Source organism: Coffea arabica, chromosome 1e (assembly GCF_036785885.1).
Source record: "Coffea arabica cultivar ET-39 chromosome 1e, Coffea Arabica ET-39 HiFi, whole genome shotgun sequence".
Classification (NCBI taxonomy): Eukaryota; Viridiplantae; Streptophyta; class Magnoliopsida; order Gentianales; family Rubiaceae; genus Coffea; species Coffea arabica.
The window spans coordinates 51518288-51534552 of NC_092311.1; the positions used below are offsets into that span (position 1 = coordinate 51518288).

At 37.9% G+C, this 16265-nt stretch overlaps 2 protein-coding genes and 1 long non-coding RNA gene across 5 annotated transcripts; 2 read left to right on the top strand and 1 right to left on the bottom strand.

Annotated features, from left to right (window-relative positions):
- Positions 1-22: 22 nt before the first annotated feature.
- Positions 23-3801, bottom strand: LOC113713595 (FHA domain-containing protein FHA2). Of its 2 annotated transcripts, none has more exons than XM_027237354.2 (3): positions 2668-3801; positions 1720-1877; positions 23-390 (listed from the first exon to the last, which is right to left on the bottom strand). In XM_027237354.2, the coding sequence occupies exons 1-3, from the start codon at positions 3341-3343 to the stop codon at positions 181-183; spliced, it is 1044 nt and encodes a 347-aa protein (XP_027093155.1). In that variant the 5' UTR covers positions 3344-3801; the 3' UTR covers positions 23-180. The 2 variants fall into 2 exon arrangements, with proteins under 2 accessions (XP_027093155.1, XP_071918361.1); XM_072062260.1 differs by having other exon boundaries at positions 265-410; positions 2668-3480.
- Positions 3802-5240: 1439 nt separating this feature from the next.
- Positions 5241-8299, top strand: LOC140013166 (uncharacterized). The gene is made up of 2 exons (XR_011820233.1): positions 5241-7177; positions 8007-8299. It is a non-coding gene; the product is annotated as an uncharacterized lncRNA (long non-coding RNA).
- Positions 8300-11235: 2936 nt separating this feature from the next.
- On the top strand, positions 11236-15664 carry LOC113713604 (uncharacterized). 2 transcript variants are annotated; one of them, XM_072062269.1, is made up of 3 exons: positions 11236-11362; positions 11996-12466; positions 14087-15664. In XM_072062269.1, exons 2-3 carry the CDS (start codon positions 12225-12227, stop codon positions 15477-15479), a joined length of 1635 nt encoding a protein of 544 aa, XP_071918370.1. In that variant the 5' UTR covers positions 11236-11362; positions 11996-12224; the 3' UTR covers positions 15480-15664. The 2 variants fall into 2 exon arrangements, with proteins under 2 accessions (XP_071918370.1, XP_027093165.1); XM_027237364.2 differs by lacking the exon at positions 11236-11362 and having other exon boundaries at positions 11728-12466.
- Positions 15665-16265: the final 601 nt, after the last annotated feature.

A 16265-nucleotide genomic window follows, 5' to 3' on the forward strand; every position in this document is an offset into this window, starting at 1 on the left:
GGAAGCATTCAAACAGAACGAATGCGTGAGAAGCAGACAGCAAGTTAAGATTGCAACTGACATTCAAGCAGTCATTTTACATGTATTTGAATCACAATGATTAACCAGCATCAACACATTTGATGAAATGTTCAACACTCCAAAAAACGTCAATATCTGGCACATGTTATGTTTCATTTTTCACGAGAGTAGCGAGACAAGAGAGACGAACTCCAATGTCACCCGTCCCTTAGATCTTGTGTTGATAACAAAGTGCTCTGGATATTTCCTTAACAACATGAGCAATCCATACCAGGGTTTTGCCTTGGCTTCAGGACTTTGAAAATCCTCTGATGTGAGGTATCTCCTCAACCGACCATGATGCCAAACATTCCTATACTTGTCCAGCAACTGTGCAAAACAGAAGTTGCCTATTAGCAAACTTATAAAAGGTTAGCAACACATAAAAGGAAGACCAGTGATAATTTTGTGTACACGAAAGCTAAGCAATCTCTACAAGATATATACTTCGTAGGAAGGAGTACTTCGTCGTGATAGTAACAGAGCAATCTTGGGTCTGGGCTTCTCAGTTTAGATACACGAAGAGTAATAGCACATATGATTACACTAGCAAGAAAGGCAATTATTCTTGAAAGCAATCGGTTCAGTTAATGCAACACATGATTAAAAACAGTCAGCAATTTACTGTTGGCAATGTCTGAAATGGATAACAGCAAATTTTCACTGAAACCGAGTTAAACTTTCTTTGAAATTGCAGACTGGAACTACTAAAAGGGATATAGTTGCTAGCCAGAAACACCCTTCCTTTCTGTTATTCTTTCTCTGAAAAATGGGAAGATGGGAGAAAAAAAAAATTTTTGGGGGGGGTTGGGGTGGGGGAAGGATGGTGTGGAATAGAAGAGGATACAGCCTACCAGGTTCACTTAATCTAAAATGAAATAGGAGCCCAATTGCTGTTCCCTTTTTATTTAAAGGTAACTAACATCAGAAGGCATTACATTTGATTCGCTAATGATTGCACATTTTTTAACTTTTGCAAGGCGATCATTTGCACAAATCCCCTCTTTCGCTTTCTTTTTTAGATTTCAGCATGGTCTTAGGGGAAAGGAGGGATTTGTAAAACCAACTACATCACTTCCTTGTTGATGGAATTTACACTTATAAAGAAATTATGCTTATTCAGAAGACATGGCAAAATTAGAGCCAAATTACATCAACTACTAGCTGCACAGCTCTGCTACCATATTTTCAACAGCAGAGCATCTTTTAGTAGACGAAGTCTGTCTACACCCTATGTGAATTACCTCGAGAACAAAACCGTGAGTCAAACAAGATTAAAGATACATGTATTATCCACAATTTCCAAACTGGAGCAATAAGGTCTTTTAAGCAGAGAAAAGCATGAAATCATGCTGCTCTCCACCCTGATGCTGCGTTTCAATGGGCCCCATCTTTTCTACCCATCTGGAAGAAAAACTTGGCACTCTAAAGCATGTAAGATAAAGCCAACTTTTAATAGGATCTAAGACTAAACAGAAAATTGATCCACCTGCTAGGGAGCAGAACTTTTTCAATGTTTACTTTTTTTCCCCCCCCTTTTTTGGGTAAGATTCAATGGCTTCCACTTTTCAGATATACCAACACCCAAAAAAAAAAGAAAAGGAACTACTAGATGCTTAAAAGCATGTGTTAATTAGTTGTTTAAAGAATAGAATTTACCTCCTTATGAAGTTTCTCCATTGGCATCCATTCTCCAGGGCCGCACATATCAGAAAGCACAGTAGCAACAGATGAGACAACATCCTTCTCTTCTAATTGCTGGAGCTGCTGATTGTCAGCGTCCCTATCAACACGAGATCTTCCATCTAGCTTTTTATCTGCAGAAGCATGCCTATAATAGATTTAGAATGTAGAACTTTTCAGTAACAACTTAAATTCACCAATTAATAGTGCAACTGGTAATGCATGGTAAACTGACCACTCAAACATCCTAAAAAGATTCATGCTTTGATGCTAATTAAAAGAAAAAAAAGAGACAAATGATAGAGCAAACACAGGGATGCCACAGCACTTGAGGCCAAAACAACAAAACCATGAATCAAACAGCCTACAACCAGCCACTTTCAGCTGCCAAACCAATGGGAATCAACCTCTAAAGCCAGTTGAAATCAGCACTGCCTAAAATCAATCCATAGACCACCCTAAGCAGCATCACAAATGCCTAAAGCACAACAGATGGAAAAGCAACACAAATGCACAATGAATTCGAGAGTATCATTGACTCAGGGATAAAGCACTAACAGCTATCAGCCACCCAAGCACCCGGGTTTAGCTTAAAGAAAGCCAATGTCACAGTGATGTAGCAAATTTAATGATTTTTGGCCAGTCTATAAGCCAAAGCCTATCTAACTAGAATGCAATTTAAATTTTTTTTGAGTCATTTCAAGATTAAGGCTTACAGTTACAGTTTCCCAGTTAGCTCAAATTTGGGAAATTTACAGGGCAAAACAGTTTACTTGTTACAAAGAGCAGATACTACTCATTTATTTTAAAACATTCATCATCGAACTTCAGGAAAAATTATAAACCTTGAACAAGTTAAAACCCCGACATAAACAAGATTGAATCTTTCTTTCAGAATAACAGATAAATGCAGGAAAGACTAACCCAATTGCCCCGAAATTGCGGTCCTCCCACCCGAGCTCCCGGAAGCATACCCATAACCACTCCCATCAATTCCATCTCCTCGTCGGATTTTCTTCGCTCCACCGGAGCCACCATCTTCCCCTCCATCCTCATCATACTCCTCCTCATAATACTCCCTCCCTCTCGCCAAACCTTTCTTTCCCATGGCCCCAGGAGGAGGGGGCAACCCCATATGCTGACCATGAGGCGGCAGAGGAGGCGGAGTGGCTCCCGCCGCCCCAGCAGGGGGATAATTAACATTGACATTAACATGATGCCTAGGGCCAATGGGCCCACCGAGAATACTCCTAACAGGTAGCAAAAAATAAAACTCCTTGTCGCCGATCTGAAGGAGGTCTTGGGAATCGAGCTTGACGGGAGGGTTACCGGGGAGGTGAAGAACGCCCTCGACGAAGCATCCGTTCTTACCAAGGACTTCGAGGGCAAAACGACGGCGTTGGAAGTCGTAGAAGATGCGAGCGTGGTGACGGGAGATGTTCATGCCGCCGCCTAAGGAGGAGAGGTCAACGTCGACAGTGGATTTCTTGGAGTTGCGGCCGAGGACTATGGAGTAGGTCTGCATGTAGTACTCGAAATCTTCGCCTTGTAATTTGGCAAAGCCAGCTTCGACGTCGCTGCCGCCGCCGCTGCTTCCCATGTGGGCTTTATTTCTTCAAGTAATATTTGCTCTAGGGCTTTAAGGATTGTCTTCTTTTTGCGAGGGTTATGGAGATTTTTGAATCAGTGATGGTACTACTTGGTTTGGAGGTTCGGGATGGAGATTGATAATGAGGGAAGGTAGACGAATTCGTCTGCGAATCCAATTTTTCGGTTCAACAAAGAGGGTTAAAACTTAAAACACTAGAAGAGTTAAAAAAAAAAAAAACTCAATAACCCAGCCCCGCCACATCACTGGCGATAAATCTCCTCCTCCACTCGGATTTTGATACCTTTCATACTACTCTCGAATTGTAAGTAACATGTTTAGCCTGCTTCATAAAACCACAAAATTGGGAAAAGGAAAAAATGAAAAAAAGGAATTAACTAGCTGGATTCTCGGCTTCCCCTACCTTCCTCTCCATCCTTCCAAAAGAATCTAATAGGCATGGCTATTCTGTTAAACCAATTACGTAGAGATGCTCGCAATTTTTGTTACGGCTGTTGTCGCACGGAGTACTACATTAGCCAGGACTCGTATTGGGGTTGTTCATTCTATGCAGTAGTAGCAGCTCAATTTCTTGCATTCTATGCTGTAATCCGAATATATAAATGTAGTATGATTGCATGAAATTATCAAAATTGGTTCGAGGAAGCCTAGCTTTTAGCATCTTGGGATTAATAATTCCATTTTTCTTTCAAGCTTTATTTATCTCAACTCCATGAATATATTATTTGTCCGTTTGAATGGTGAGTTATTAATTTTTTTTTTGGGTATAGAACTTTATAGAAATTATAAAAAAAAACTTTTGTATTTGAGAGTAGGGCTGCAAACGAGTCGAGTCGAGTCGAGTTTTGGCTTAATCGAGCCGAGTCTCGACATAATTTCATTGAACTTAAACTCGAGTTCGAGCTCGACGAGCTGACAATTTCAAACTCGAGTTCGAGCTCAAAAAAATAAAAAATAATTATTTTATTTTTTAAAAAATAAATAAAATAATATTTTTTCTTAATAAATAATAAAATATTAAAGATATATATGTAATTTTACTATTAAAATTAAAAAAATATAAAATATATATATACTTAAAATAAAAAAAATAAAAATATATATACTCGACCTCGCGAGCCGGCTCGCGAACTAACGAGTTTAATATTTTGAGCTCGAGTTCGAGCTCGATTTCAACTCGAGCCAGCTCGAACTCGACTCGAGTGGCTCGCGAGCGGCTCGATTCGTTTGCAGTCCTATTTGAGAGTTTAGAAATTTTTTTTTCTTTTTCCTTTCTTCTCCTCTCTCCCTTCCCATCACTAGCCACCAACCGCCACCACCTCACTCCTCTTGTTCTCTCTCTCTCTCTCTCTCCTCTTCTCCTTCTTCGAGTTGTGCGATTAAAAGGAGGAGAGGGAGGGACGGAGAGGGGGCAAAGAGGAAGGAGAGAAGGAGGAGGAAAAAATTGAAAAAAAAAAAGGAGGGCACTAGCTAGTGGTGGCAAATTGAGGTGGGAGAGGCGGAAGAAAATAATAGAAAGAAAGAAAAAAAAATGTTTTTGAATATTTTGGAGTGTTTTTAGAGATTATTATAGACAATGTTATGAAAAAAACTTGTCAATTAAAAATATGGCAAGAAATTCAGGTGCCAAATAGTTTATTTTGTAAAAATAATTTGCTAATTTTACATTTCAAGAATTGAAATCCTTGAGTTTATACATTATTATGTATGAGTTTGTTCTAATTATATATTAATTTTTATTTCAGAATCATTATTTATGATATGTATTTGTATTGATCTTTCTTTTTTTGAGGGGGAGGGCGGTTAACATAATCCCTCCATCCCTCTCAATCTACAATTGCAAAACCCCAAATATTGAAATCCAAAAGAGAACTCTTAGGGTTCGTTTGGTTTCCCATAGAATTGGGGTTTAGAATTGGAATTGGGGTCCCAATTCCAATTCTTCAGTTTGGACACCGGCAATACCAGAGAATTAGAATTCAATTCGAATTCTATGGGCCATCAATTCTACAAATTCAATTCTTTGGTAAGACCTAAGAATCACAATTCCAATTCCATAATTTCACCTTCTATTCGGGTTGGTACGCGGATCCTAAGTGGATTAAATCAATAAAACGGGTCTCCATATAATCAACAAAAACAAAACTGAAAATGAAAGTCCTCCCCCCCTCTCTCTCTCTCTCGTCACAGGCCAACCACCGTTTCTTTGTAGCTCTTTCTTCTCCGCATCTTCCTTCTCCGCCTCCTCAGTCCTCCCATACTTCCTCCTCTGCCACCACCTATACTTCCATCTCTGACGTCTTGTCTCTCCTCTTACTCATCTTCCTCCTCTGCCTTTTCCCAGCATTGAACATCTACTTTCATTTACGCTGTTTGGGAAGACGATACAGCTGCCGGAGGCTCCGTCTGCTGCGGTGGCTGCTTCCACAGCTCCATCTAATGATATTTCTGCTGATGATACTTTAGTTCAAGATCGTCCTTCTTCGCCGAATTCTTTACCTGAAGACAGCAGCAATCCGGATAGAAGTGGAGCGGAGGAAGAATCCGACAAGGTTCCTACTTGATTACTTCTTTATGTCGTAAATGACCCATTACTTGAATTTGTGAAAGGAATGATGGGTTCCATCTTCGTTTTCAGATGTTTTGGGTATGCAGTATACAGTTGACTTTCCGCGACCTTCTTTTATCTTTTGTTTAGCTTCTAATTTGGGGTTTTTGGATAATATGATTCAATTTGAGAATTTTATTGACTTTTCCGGTAAGCAGGTATATTTTGGATTGGGGAAACTCGTCAATTTGATACCATCTTCTTCATGTTTCTAGTGGTATGAGCTGGGATTGAATTGACGTGTTTATCTGTATGAGCTGTTAGTTATCTTGATAATTGATATTTTAACCTTTCTAGTCAAGTTGTGCATTTCTTAATGATTGAAGGCCTGCTTTCGTTTCTGCTTCCTCTCACTAATTTGTTGTGTTGTGACTGGAGTGGGTTTGAATTCAGTTAGTTAAATCGAGTCCAAGTTTATCAACTATATCAAAGTAAGCCGGGCAAGTAAGACGAGAATAGTAGTGAAGCACCTTTCTTGCCTTTATTTCTGTGTTATCCACAATAATCTGCACTGTCGCTCTAGTATGTTTTTCACTGCATTCCACACTTCCACCATTGGTACTCTTGGTGATAGTGTACTTATGTCCAGAGTACCCCATTGATCAGAGAGCACTCTGCAGAAATCATCTAATTCCTGTTGTCCCTGAGATCAGAGAGCACTCTTTTCACGTAATTCGTGTACTTACGGGGTGGTTTCTTGGCCGCCTCCCTGAGATGCAGTGGAGTAGAAAATGCCAGCAGGCTTTCCAGCCAGCTTTTGAGCTCCCCACAAGAAACCAGTTGAATCCATAAATGCCTTGAATTGGGCAGCCATCATCCCAAATCTAGTTGGGAAGCCAAATATGAATGCATCAGCTTCAGGGAGTTCATGGGGAGTAATCACAGGGACGTCACTCTTTGGGGGAGCACCCAACTTTCCAAGAATTTCCTAAGAGAAGTCAGGCCAAAAGGGAAGAAAGAAAAATAAATCAGTAGCATAAATATTTTGATCTTCACTTAGAGCTTTTTCCTTACAAGTATATGATGACTACGCAGTTTTAATACCAGAGAAATATGTCACAGGAATATGAGAATTTGTGGTGTGATTATGTAAATGATCTGCGTAAGTTTGATTTCAGATGATGTATTGTCACTGGGGTGTTGACGGAAAAATGGTCACCTGATGTAAAGGATGCCCGCTGTGACCTTGATCCTATCTTAGTTGCAAACTACGTAAGGTACTTGTGGTTCTGTTCCTCGTTTAATTCAACTGTCAGATAGCTTTTCATATTTTTGGCATGATTAGAGAATCATCTGTTTCTATCTAATCAAACATTATTGGAACTACTAGTTTAATCACTCTCTGTTCCTGTTAGTTTAATAACATTATTTTGTATTTTACGGCTACTAGTTTTGGATTGGTAATTGGTTATAATCACTACCAAGTTAGCAGAGTTAATTCAATAAGTGCTTTTTACAATTGGTTTCATTGTAAATGGATATAAATGATTATGCTCTTACTGATCCAAGGTTAGACTAGTAGTAGATTTTCAACATTACTGCTGCTGGTCAAAGCTCCTCCATACAGAGTTGGGGTTAGAGTTAGGACTTGTGTAAGGAGACCAAACAATGATTAGAGCATCTTACACCATCTACATGACATGCACAAAATATTCTAAATTGCCGCATTGGTCAAGGCATCACCATGAACCTTCCACTTCTTAAACTCGGTAGAGGCTAACATAAATGAACTTGCATTCCGATGGCCTCCACCACTGAATTCCTTCATGTGATTCTATGATATGCATTTTCATAACTGAATAGGAGAAGTGCTATGAGTTGTGAAGATATTAAGAACCTGTGAGATTTGTGTTGTATCCTCATTCTCAATGAGGATATGAGTTATCTAAAATTGAATTGGATAGATTTCAATTGTTGAAGGGTATTGATTTACTTATGAATGACAGGACAAAGTATGACACTTTTTCTGGTCTCCGAGATGACTTAAAAAAGGATTGGCTACTGATCCACATTGGTAATTGATTTTTTTTTTTTGGTAATCTTCAGTTGAAGTTGTTTTTGTAGAAGAAGTTGAGCTGATTGCTGGACGCCCAAGTAGAGAAAGTAGAAGTTGTTACTACTCCATCGTGTATCCATGACTTTTTAAATTCTGATGAGTTCTTTGTTTTTTATGTAATGGATCAAAACAAGATTATAGAAAGATTCTAGGGAGTATTTCAGCTATTTTCTATCTGATTTTTGAGATTATAAGAATGGAACACAATCATATTGGTATATTTGTACCTGTGCGATAAGAAATTGGCACTCTGAATATTGATTAGTGCTAGATTGGCTGTTTATTGCTGATTTGCTGGCTTTCTGATCAATTTTTTTTTTGTAGAAAAGGAACTAATTTGTTTTTTTTTTCTCTAAAGCATTAGTAACAATTAGTTAAATGCAAGAAAAAAAATAAATTATTAAAGGCACTAATTGGCTTTTTCCTTAAAGCTTTAGTAACAATTAGCTAAATGTTAAAAAATTATTATATAGTAAAAAAGAAGAAATTTTTTATGTAAGGAAATGTTAGTTGGAAACAATTCTAATTCTTAATGAATTCTTCTCCCATCCAAATGAAGAATTTGGAATTCCAAATGAATTCTTTATCAATTCTATGTATTTCCCAAACAAAAGAATTCCAATGTTTTGGAATTTCAATTCATAGAATTCTAATTCTATAGAATTTCAATTCCAATTCAATTCCAATTCTGTTGAACCAAACGCACCCTTAAGGCAATTAGTGAAAACTCAAATGATTTTTGGATCACATCACTGTTTACCCTTGATTGTAATCACATGCGAATACATGTACCAAACTTTTGATAATGCAAAATTAGTCATGCAATTTGGATTTAAATCCCTATCAGCGAATTGAATTATGAATTATTTACTCTTAAAACCATACAATGAAATACTAAAGTATTATCATCTTTTACCTTTTTTAATACCGTTATCATGAATCCACAATAGTAGGGTAATACCCAAAAAAAAATTACAACTCAAATTAATCCACAAAATTGTGAGAATTATAATTCAATATCACTACATACAAACAAACTTAACAAAGTGGGATAATTGCAGAAATCTCTCCTGAGGTTTCTGACACTAGCACTAATTTCCTCTGTGGTTTAAGAAATAGCACTGATCTCGCCTAAGAGGAAATTGGGGATATTGCTGACAAAAAATTGTGAGAATTTACCTTTATATCTTAATTATTTGGAGAAACATAATGAACGAATTTTGCAAAAGAAACATGCTTCTTGTTAACAAATTAAGTAACTATTAAACTACTTGTTAGTTCAAAAATATAACTTTTGGAGTTGTTTTCACACTCAGAATTCTTCAATGTTGCCTTTCAATTGTAGTTGCAATATTTGTTCTTGATTATGAAGGATGGTTGGGGAGTTTTATGATCCTTTCCTGTGGCTCGAAGAAGCTATTCTCTTTGCTACAACACTTCACCTTAAGCTGCCAAATTAAACTCAATGAAAGTAGCTATGTTACCCTCACAAACAGTCACAAAACATTGCTAATAGAGAGTTTTATGTGTCAAATTTATCTTTTTTTATAAATTATTGCAATAACTTGCAAATTTAACGTTACTTAGTTCATGATACTTCAACTATTTTATGTAAACTAAAAGGGTTCGTACTTACACTTCCTGAAATTTATTAATTGTTAATTGTTTTGTGGTGTTTTTGTCATTTCTTTGCTAATACTAGTTAACATGCAGTACAAATGGAATTTCTCATCCTACTTCTTAAAACAATATTTTTTTTAATGGCATTTTTTTCTAGGTTAGACTGTATATGCAACAAAATCAGTAAGTTCAAGGGAAGCTAGTGCTATTTCTCAAACTACACGGAGATGGATGCTAGTGTCAGAAACCTTTTGCAATTTTCCCTAACGTAAAGCAAGAGATGAAAGTTCTGAATCCTGGATCATCGACCTTGAATATCAGACCAAGGCCTCGTAAGCCACTTTTAAAATTCTTTCCGTTATGATGAAATTCCAATGTTTACACAGACTCGAACTAGAAATCCAAAGTCCTCACTAGTTTACACAGGCCCGGATGAAGTTTATTGTTGAGTTTCAACATTTCTGCACATTAATGATTATAATGATCCTTGATCGGCCACTAAGTAACGATTGATTACCTAATTACTGATTATTTAATGGGGGTCATTTATTCTCCTCTTTGTTCGTTAAATGCGGTCCAGAGGAGTCGCATGACCAGTGCAGTGGGAGGCAGTGGAGTTTAAAGAAAAACAAAAATCAAATGCGGGTGGTGTTGTTTAGTTTTCGGGAGTAGTAATTTTATTGTAGCAATGTGACACAGGAAAATTGCTGAGCGTTTTTCTTTGTAGCGGTTTTCAGACCTGGGAACTTTTTGATTACCTTGCATGCAGCAGATTTTCCCTCAACCAAAAGAAAAACAAACAGCAGCCTCTGGTGCTTCTATTGGCAAGTGAATCCTTCTGTTAGCGTTAGACATATATATATATGCCTGTTTCGTGTTTGATATTTCCTACTGCACGTGAATGCTCGTTGCTGATTTCGGAATGGACACCTGTAAATGATTAGGCATCCATCAGAGTAGTTGCATTAATAACTTATTGGAATGAAGCTGCAGATATCAATCAATTTCAAGGTATTGGGGTCCTCCTGTACATGTGCCATGTCCGTCATATCATCAATTTTTTTGCGAGGCAAGGCCCAAGAACGTGTGTTCACCTAGCAGCTCTTGTAGCTTTCGATGTTATTAAGAAGAAGATGAGTTTCTTTTGTGGTTCCTTCAGATCATGATGGGTCTGAATCTGTTGCCTGGGATTTTGTATTTGAATTTAGCTGTTAAAAATGAGGTTGAAATGCAATGCGGATGCTAAGCCCAGCGTGATCTGGGACGGTAGAGGCTAGTCTAGAATAAGAATAGAGGAGGAGGCACCAAGCAGCGCTCTTTTGACTGGTTGTAGTACTAGTAACCGGGCAGGGCATGCATTGAATTGAATTTGCATCCAATTTCTTGAAATGCCTCCTGCTTTAGGTGTATGCATCCCTATTGATTGCCTGACCTCAACAAGAAACGAATAAATATTATGCCATCTTCACTCTTTATTCTTCAATTGCCAACCAAGAAATCATAAATAAAGCTCAATCCATTCCCTTCAAGCCTCACCTAAAGCCTGCTCCTCAAAAATACTACTACTCCTGCTATCATTCTTGGCCCGCCATCTCTACCAAGAAAGAACCACCTCTACCATATGAAAACCAGATATACAACAACTATGCGAGAGGGGGGAAGTAATGAACAGTGACACTCTCAATCTTATCAATGGTCACACTCCACTTTATCTTCTTGTTAATTGGTACGTTACAGAGCTCAAATGCTCCTACTACTACTTCTTGTCGATGTTATTTCACGCATATTACATCGTAAATAAAAAGTGCTACGGTGATTATTCTTGAAATATTTTACTAGTAAATAGATTTTATATAAACATGATGGCAAGAAAAGATGTAGACCACAAAGATGCCATGCCATGTACACATGACTCAAACAGCTTTTATATGCACAATGCAAATTAATTAATACAGAAGTAGTACAAAGTAAACTCCTTTTTATTATTTTTTTTGGTTTCGTTTATTTGAGAATAGTAAACTCGGTTTGGTTCGGTTCAAATAATACAGTGATTACTCTTCTCGAGACAGCTTGTTTCCCATGTCAATCCAAAATTACACACACTCACACTCTCATTCAGTCATTCCAGACGCTAACCCACAAATCTCAGTACAGATAATAAAGAGTCATAAAGTCATAATCGCTCCCTATATTCCTCCCTCGTAAATAAACAAACAAAAAAAAATCTGTTTTACTCTTATCATAAACATCTGCTCCCCAAAATCCCCCTGAAACATTACCCGCTCAGTCAGTCTCTCTAGCTTTATCCATGATTCTGTCTTTCTATTCACACATTTTGCTCTGTTTGAATTAATACTAGCGGGAGTGGCTAGAAGCCTTCAAGTGGTAGCCACAGCTGAAGACGATGGACAGGGCATTGGCATTGGGGCGCCTAGCTTAAGAAGAAGAATAATATGCATTTTCAGCTGGAATTCTGGATCTGAATTTCCACTACTTGGAAAGGAATAAACCCAGGGAAAAAAAAGAAAAAAGAAAAAAGGAACGCTTTTTTTGGAGCTAATCCCGCATTCTTGAAGTAATTAACAAGAATGGGGGTATTGAGGGAGTCTTGGTGCTTTTGTAACGGCGGAGGTAAGTCGGAGAGAATGAAAGCCGCCATTTTCTCCGGTAAAGGTCCCTTAATGGCCAGAATCGGAGCTGCCGGCACCGGCTTCCTCATCCACCGGAACCTTCTCCTTACCACCCACGTTAATCTCCCTTCTGTCTCTGCTGCCGAGGCTGCTGAGATCCGCCTTCACAACGGCGTCGCTGCTTGCCTTTTTCCTCACAGGTCAGCTTAATTATAGCTCGTGTCCACTTTTGGTACTAATTTATGTTGGCAAGTAATAGCAATGACTTGTATTCCTTGTATGTACTCACGGATTCTTGAAATTGGCTAAATGGCAGTGTTCTAGAAAAAAAAAAAACACCCTTTTTAGTTGATTAATAGTGGCTGCCGCCCAATGCGGCCGTACATAAAAGTCGATACGGGTGATGTCTTTCATGGGTTGGGTTGATATTTGGATCTTATTCGCATCAGGTTCGCAAGAAACTCACACGGAATTAACTAGTCTAATTTTCTCTTGCTGCGTGATTTGATGCTGATGCGATTGAACTGGGTAAAAGTTAGATAGTGGGACAAGCATTAGGTTCGTCTACGTGGTATGAGCTACTAGTTAGAAACTTCGTCGATGGGATTTGGTTTTCCGCTTGGTTAGATGTGGGTAGTTTCATGCAGTTGTTTATATTTGGTTGATAACGAGTTAGATGACTGCGATTTGGTGATCTGCCTAATGATTGATCAGTGAGCAGATAACCAAATTTGTTTGGATAGGGTATTATTTGAAACATTATTTGAAATAATAACTGTAGCACTTTTTTGTGATGTGATGCATGTGAGATAAAAGTGTGGTTAGGAATATGAAAAGGTGGGTTGAGAAATGTGTTTATGATACAAGCGAAATATTACTTGGGATAATTTGCTATCCAAAGTCATTGAAAATTCAATAATTCATTGGATAATCTGTGCAGAATAAATGGGTCCAAAAAACCATACTTAGCTCTTTGTTTGTTTAGGACCTTAGGTAGTCACCTTATGCTGGATTTTATAAGCATTTCAATGACATATCTTCCCTTGTTAACGAGGCCATTGGGCGGTCTTGTTTTAGACCAAAGAGATAATGTTACGTGTCTGGCTATTCCAATAATAAATGTTTCTTTTTATTTTCTTAAAGGTAAAATAGAAAACTTACATGTACCTTTCTGGGGTGAAGAAATTAAGAAAATGGCCTTTGGTATCAAATGCTCTCAACGGACTTGATGTTCTTAGCTTTGCGGTTTTAGCGGTCACAATATTCTGGAAACTTAATGAGATCTTGAAATCCATGATCATGGATTTCTGAATGTTAGGACACCTTAAAGAAGCTTTATTGTCAGTTTATGCATTTCAGCGAATTCATGCTTCAGCACTTCATATTCTGTACTCAATGCTTTTCAACTCAATGAGGTCAAAGCTTCAATTTTCTGATTGATCTGTTTTCCATAGTTATCTCGTATATGTCTGATTGATTTGTCGCAAGCCAAAATAAGTTGGAGCAACCCTAAAGAAGTTTTGACATTAGGAGTGAACTCAAATCGGATATTGTCTGTTAAATATATACACAAGGTCCTTGTGCATGTTTGATTCTATCTGACATAAGTATTTAGGTCTAGTTTGTTGGATGGGACAAAACTCAGATGCCTAGGACAGATTAAATTTTGTTGTATACTAACTGGAAATTAACCCAAGTGATTTTAGCATGTTGTCAGCATTTGGTTGGCTCTATCTGATGTGGCTAACATTCCTGAGACCTTCAACAATGACTATTTGTGTATGCATCTTTTGGTTCTTGACTTCTTTGTTTGGTAGCAGGTTCTTTATTACCAGCTCTGTTCTTGATCTGACTATAGTAGGCCTTGATGCAATGGATGGAGAAACAAATGTGCTGGTACAGCACAATCACCATTTGAAACCCTGTTCCAATCCTAACTTGGACCTGGGTAGTGTAGTTTATCTATTAGGGTGCACAGAGGAAAAGGAGCTGACTGTGGGTGAAGGAAAAGTTGTAATACCAACCGACAATCTAATCAAGTTATCAACAGATGGAGTAATTTGGAGCCCTGGTTCTGCTGGATTTGATGTTCATGGCAATCTTGCGTTTATGGTCTGTGATCCTATGAAGCTAGCCACGTCACCGAATACAAAATCCACTTCAACTTCATCCTCATCGTCATCATCATGGAAGAAAGATCTTCCAATGCAGTTTGGTATCCCCATCCCTATCATCTGTGATTGGTTAAACCAGCATTGGGAGGGAAACCTTGATGAACTCAATAAACCAAAATTACCGCTGCTCCGGTTAATGTCTACTGGACAGAAGAGCGAACATTCCTGTGCATCATTCACTATGCGGCAAGTATTTAAGTCAACAGAAGCTGAAAATGAAGGAACTCCATCATCATCAAACATGATGTCAAAGCATATTGGTCCAAGTTGTTCTGCTGTTCATAATAGTTCAGAAGATGAAGCCCTTACTGCAGATCCACCAGCTCCTACTCATGTACAGGGAATTCCAACACCAGAAATATACGAGTCACCAAAGTTGACATCTACGCCAGTAAGGAAAAGGGAAAGCACCCAAATCCAGCTCTTGGATATAAATTTTCCACCAAGGATTGTTAAAGTTCCAGCCTCACTGCAGCCTACCAGAATAGTGCAGCCAAACTCAGATGAAAATCATGTCAAGGAACCACCAAGGCTGCACCTCATGGATGAAGATCAATTTAGCGATAAAGGACATTCTGGCATCATAGCTGAAGCTGAAGTTGCATCGACAGGTTCTGTAAATGGTGTCCAGAGTGAGGTACAATCTTGTGCATCTCCAGTGGATGGTTCAGAGATGCAGCGTGACTACAGTAGTGAGGGAGAAACCACCATGTATTCTGCTGAAACAGCAGAAAGTCGTAATTATCCAAGTCCTAAGGAGGGAAGATTTAACCAAGTAGGGAGGAGTCAGAGCTGTGTAAACTATAATAGATGGGGGCCGGCCCAAAAGTTTCCAGTTGGTCGCAAGACAATGATAGAAAAGCAGAGAAGCTTTATGCAAGGAAGAAAGGTGTATTCACAAGGGGCTGCTTCTCATAGAAGCAATGAATATTACAGTCCTACTGTTTCTTCAATTATGAAGAAGCGGAACAACTTGGAGCAGCAGCCAAACAGACCCAGACAAAATGCAGTTCATTCATCTCCGAGATGGATGTTCTAAGTTGTGAAATTGATAGGCTACCTATATATATTGTTCTCTCTCGTCTTTTTTTTTTTTTTTGGGGTTCCACACTACCCTATTAAATTACTTTTTGCCTACACTGTAATTAATTATATGTCGCAATTTGTGCAGAACATATGAAAGATAAACAATAAAAAGAATCAAGCTATTCAGTTAGTAGAAAATGTTGAGTTATGTCAACTTTTTCTCCAAATTTTACTAAATTGTAGATTAATTAGTTACTAGAGCAACAAGTCTTGTTGTTAGGAAATTTGTTAACTAAAAAATCATATTGGTTTATTAACGAATATTTTAGTTAAGATTTGTCAAGTAGAAGATTATGTTATCAAGCAGTTTTTGCCGAGATTTTTTAGAGCTAAAATTGTGTTAGTTTGTTTCTTTGTAAATCCTATAAATAGCGTGTTGATGAACGAAGAACTTAAATTCGCTTTTTTCTTCCAGTATAAATCTTTTATGAGTCATGTTTTTTACGGCACTAATTAAGGTGTTGTCTCTTAGTTTATATTCTAAAAAACCAACTGAATAGAAAGTGTTTAACTTTATTTTCCGTACTAGCGAATCATTGTCAAAGTGTGGCTAAATTCATTTGAATAAGATCACAATTCTTACATATTGCATATATGTAACATGAATACGAAATTGTTTTTCTGTTCGAATGCAGCTACATATTAGATTTCTGACTTTTATACTACCTGCTAGCTTCCATTTAGGGCTTTGCATGCAATTGCTCCAAAACGAAAAGGGACCTGAAACAATTTTCAAATA

Excerpts from the sequence above, each read along its gene's own strand:
- LOC113713595 (XM_027237354.2), bottom strand. The coding sequence starts at position 3,343 with ATGGGAAGCAGCGGCGGCGGCAGCGACGTCGAAGCTGGCTTTGCCAAA. Across the intron at positions 1,878-2,667 it reads CGCAATTTCGGGGCAATTGG|ATAAAAAGCTAGATGGAAGA; the intron begins GTTAGTCTTTCC and ends ATGCTTCTGCAG. Across the intron at positions 391-1,719 it reads TGGAGAAACTTCATAAGGAG|TTGCTGGACAAGTATAGGAA; the intron begins GTAAATTCTATT and ends TGTTTTGCACAG.
- LOC113713604 (XM_072062269.1), top strand. The coding sequence starts at position 12,225 with ATGGGGGTATTGAGGGAGTCTTGGTGCTTTTGTAACGGCGGAGGTAAG. Across the intron at positions 12,467-14,086 it reads GCTTGCCTTTTTCCTCACAG|GTTCTTTATTACCAGCTCTG; the intron begins GTCAGCTTAATT and ends GTTTGGTAGCAG.